The sequence below is a fragment of the Hippoglossus hippoglossus genome, chromosome 8, assembly GCF_009819705.1.
Source record: "Hippoglossus hippoglossus isolate fHipHip1 chromosome 8, fHipHip1.pri, whole genome shotgun sequence".
NCBI classification, from domain to species: domain Eukaryota; kingdom Metazoa; phylum Chordata; class Actinopteri; order Pleuronectiformes; family Pleuronectidae; genus Hippoglossus; species Hippoglossus hippoglossus.
In genome coordinates, this window is record NC_047158.1 from 2,181,972 (window position 1) to 2,185,798 (window position 3,827).

Genomic DNA, 3,827 nt, shown 5'->3' on the forward strand with positions numbered 1-3,827 from the left:
AATACACATTTACATCTCTCAATTCAATGGTAAATGGAATTGTGGACAATGGTGGAGAGTTTATGCACAGATGTCTAAGTCATTGTTGGTAAACATGTAGAAAAAATCACTGTAGAAAAAATTACTCAGTTTTTTACATTGGTGTCATTAGGCACGCAGGCCACAGTCACTTGCAGAAACATAGGGGTTGGCTCCGGCACATTTGGGGAGTCTGCAAAGTCTTCAACACCAGTCAGAGGGAATGTCAGCTTTGTCCAAGGCAAAAGACCAGCCAAAAGACCACGTGTCGTGAAACTGGAGGATGAGGATGCATCTTTTGACATTCCTGAGCCTCACGACTCGACATACAACCCGCAGGACTCTGTGACTGCTGTGACAGAGACATCACAAATGTCGTAAGTGTGCTTATCTGTTTTGTTTGGGCAAGTAAAAAAGGGTCATTCACATTTGATCGTTGAATATGTGTCAGATTGCATTTTCAAAAGAGAAATTTATTTGAAAATATAATGTAACCAAATGTAACTGTGTACTAAACACAGATCCACTCAAAGCCCTTCCTATGGTGAAAAAAAATACATCGTCTATGGAAGCTGCCTCCTCAAGCTCTTCGAGACCTGCCCAGTGTGCCAACGGTTGTGTGAAATCACCCCAAGAAGTCGAGGAACTTTCGTGGCCATTGATCAACTCTGCAGAGACTGCAGCTTCTTTAGACAATGGAAGAGCCAGCCAGTTTGTGGAAGCACCCCTGCAGGGAACATTCACCTGTCTGCTGCAATTTACTTCTCTGGTGCATCTTTCTTCCAGCTGGAGAAGGTACTTTTATATTATAAATTTATTTGGGAGAAATTGGTGAAACATGCAATAAAAAAGTAATTATTGTTGTTATATCTATATTAGATATTCAAGGCAATGCACATCAGTGTCTTCCAATATGACACATTTCGAAGACATGCAAGCATGTACCTGGAACCCAGTATCCTCCATAAATGGAAGATAGGCCAGGAGGTGCTTCTGCAACAGCTAAGCCAAAAAGACAGCATCATCATTGGAGGTGACATGAGGACAGACTCACCAGGTAAGACTTATTTTTTTCTGCATGATCAGGCTGTATAACTTTTTACAATCAATAGTTTTTTTTATATATATATCCCCAGGACACTCTGCAAAGTATGGCAGCTACAGTGTGATGCACCTTGAGAGAAACACAATAATTGACATCCAACTGGTGCAGGTGAGATATATTGGTCCTACAGTTTCCACAGGAAATATTATCGGGCTTGTATATGTATTCGGCACATAAGGCAGCGAAAATTATACATTTAGCAAGGACGGGTAATGTTGCATGATGCAATTACTCTTTTTTTACAGTACTGTTATGATACATAACGATAACATGTACAACAAACACTGGGGAAGTCTTTGTGTCTTGTTTGGTGATGTAACAAAGCTGTACAAAAGACAACAACAAAAATATATAACCTTTTAGATACGGTACCCGTATGTAACTATTATTGGCGAAGTATCAAGAACCATGTGTACTGGACTGCTACATCTTCCAGCTCTGGTCCAGAGAAAGTGGCGAGGTGGATGTCTCTCGTAAACCACCTCCAAGATGTCCACACACATGAAGACCCCATCTTCCCCAGGTTTGAACATCCAGTGACGCCAACAACTGCCCGGAGCAAGTGGTTTGAGCCAGGTGTGTACTGTAAATGCTGCACAATGCTCCAATTACATTTGTGTTCTATCTGTATCTTTTCAGGGATCTCAACTGTGCATCAAACTATAAGAACGCAGTGTTTAGTCCCATGTCTCAAGAATCAGTGTAATGTTTGTCATTGATCCTCTGTAACAGGCTAATAATGTCTATCTAGCAACTTGTCATGTGGTAATTGGACATATCCATGAAATAATTGTCTGTTTTTTCACCCGGAAAAATCAGGTTCAAAATCACTCTACAAAGTAGAGAAGGCCCTGCTAAACAAGAGGGCCCTGAAGGACGTGGAGAAGTTGAGCCTGCAAAACCAGACTTCATCTTTGGAGGCGTTTCATAGTGTTATCCTATCGTTTGCCCCTAAGAATGTTGTCTTCCCATTCATTGGAATGCTTTGCAGGTAATAAATCTATAATGTATTGGATAGTTTGTCATTTTGATCTGAAATGATTGTCAATCTATATTTTATGGGGCACATTCACAATTTAAGAAACATGTGACCACATTTATAAAGAATTTCATTGGTAAGAAATTAATTAAAAATCAATTACTACAGACCACAGTGATTTACATATTCTTGAATGCTTCCGTAAAAAGGAGGGGTGTGCAGCAGTGAACATTGAAAGTTCATATGTAATCATCAGAAAACCCCAGCGTACAAGATACTTAGTGATGTTTGTCATAAGTTGATTTGCTCTGAAAGTGCCTTATGTTTGGTTGAACTGGTGTGAAAAGGCTCAGATAGGTAATTTACACAGATTTCTTTGTTTTTCAGGTTGTACCTTTCTGCAATGCACTTCAATGAGAATGCTGATCGCACTCAGGAAACTACCTCATCAGGGAAGCCCATCTACAAAATAAAATTTCCAAAGGCAAATAGGGGGCAATGCACAGCAAAGCCAGTTAAAACAGGGACAGATAAAACAGGGCCAACATACGGTAAGATACACAACATTTTATTACAAAGTAAAAATCAGCATAAATCAAATACTTAAAAAAGATTGATTTACAAATACTTTTCAGGTTACATCCAAGAACTTATGGATGTCCTATTTCACCAAGTTTTTCACAATCCGGAACCATATGTTGAGGAGGTTCAGAGGATCAACGTCCCTGAGCCGCTGTCCTCTCAGTACATGCAACAACCAAAGGAAGAGGTCATCCCTGGCGATGTCAGTTGTTTCAGTCAAGGGGCAGTCTGAAACCAACATAACTGTTGTTTGTACACATCATCGGAGAACTCCTCACATATGCGAAGGACTATACACGAGAGTGTCTATGGAGTCCCTATGCCTTATCGTCCGCAGATCCTGGACCCGCGGCCACATCGTGGATTATGATGGTGGATCGCGTATCAGAGATCGTGATCGTAATGGCGCATCCTGTATCGTGCTGGCAGATCATGATAATAATGGCGGATCCTGTATCGTGTTGGCATCTGATAGTGATGGTGGATCCTGATCGTGGTGGCTGCTGACCATGATTACAACAAGACTGCTTGATATACAATATGTCTACTCAGATACTCTACCATTACTGACAATAATCCATCAATTCATTTACCTTCCATTATGCTACAAAGTGTTTATTCTAATCAATGCTGCAAATACCCTTATCTTTCTGATGTTCTCCTTTACACTTGACATCTATTGCAGTTCTGTCGGTCCTGGGAGAGGGATCCCTCACATGTGGGTCTCTGAGGTTTCTATGTTCTTTTTACCCTGTTAAAAGGGATTTTAGTAGTTTTTTTAGTAGAGTGCTAAGGGCAGAGGATGTCACACCTTGTTAAAGCCCTATGAGACAAATTTTGATTTGTGAATATGGGCTATACAAATAAAATTTGATTTATTGATTGACACAAGGGAATTAATACCCTCACCTTTTTCTCCTAAGATGGCCCCAGCACCAGCTGACAAAGTTCCAATATGCCAGATGCCTGTAACACCTGAAAGGGGGGGGGGGGGGCAAACAGTTATTGCACTTTATTGACTGAATATCAGGACCTCACAGGTGTCACTGCAGTGAAGTTATTACATTTTTTATATTTTTATTCATAGATTTTTATGCACACCACTGTGATTTTTGCAAGTTGCTCTGTTACTGTGTAACTTCT

General features: G+C 40.4%; 1 protein-coding gene and 1 long non-coding RNA gene across 2 annotated transcripts; both read left to right on the forward strand.

Annotated features, from left to right (window-relative positions):
* Window positions 1-492: 492 nt before the first annotated feature.
* LOC117766942 lies at window positions 493-1,399 on the forward strand. The gene is made up of 3 exons (XR_004614790.1): window positions 493-813; window positions 898-1,075; window positions 1,155-1,399. It is a non-coding gene; the product is annotated as an uncharacterized LOC117766942 (long non-coding RNA).
* A 126-nt stretch (window positions 1,400-1,525) lies between these two features.
* LOC117766920 lies at window positions 1,526-3,091 on the forward strand. Its single transcript, XM_034594371.1, has 4 exons — window positions 1,526-1,699; window positions 1,943-2,114; window positions 2,490-2,653; window positions 2,738-3,091. Exons 1-4 carry the CDS (start codon window positions 1,588-1,590, stop codon window positions 2,914-2,916), a joined length of 627 nt encoding a protein of 208 aa, XP_034450262.1. The 5' UTR covers window positions 1,526-1,587; the 3' UTR covers window positions 2,917-3,091.
* Window positions 3,092-3,827: the final 736 nt, after the last annotated feature.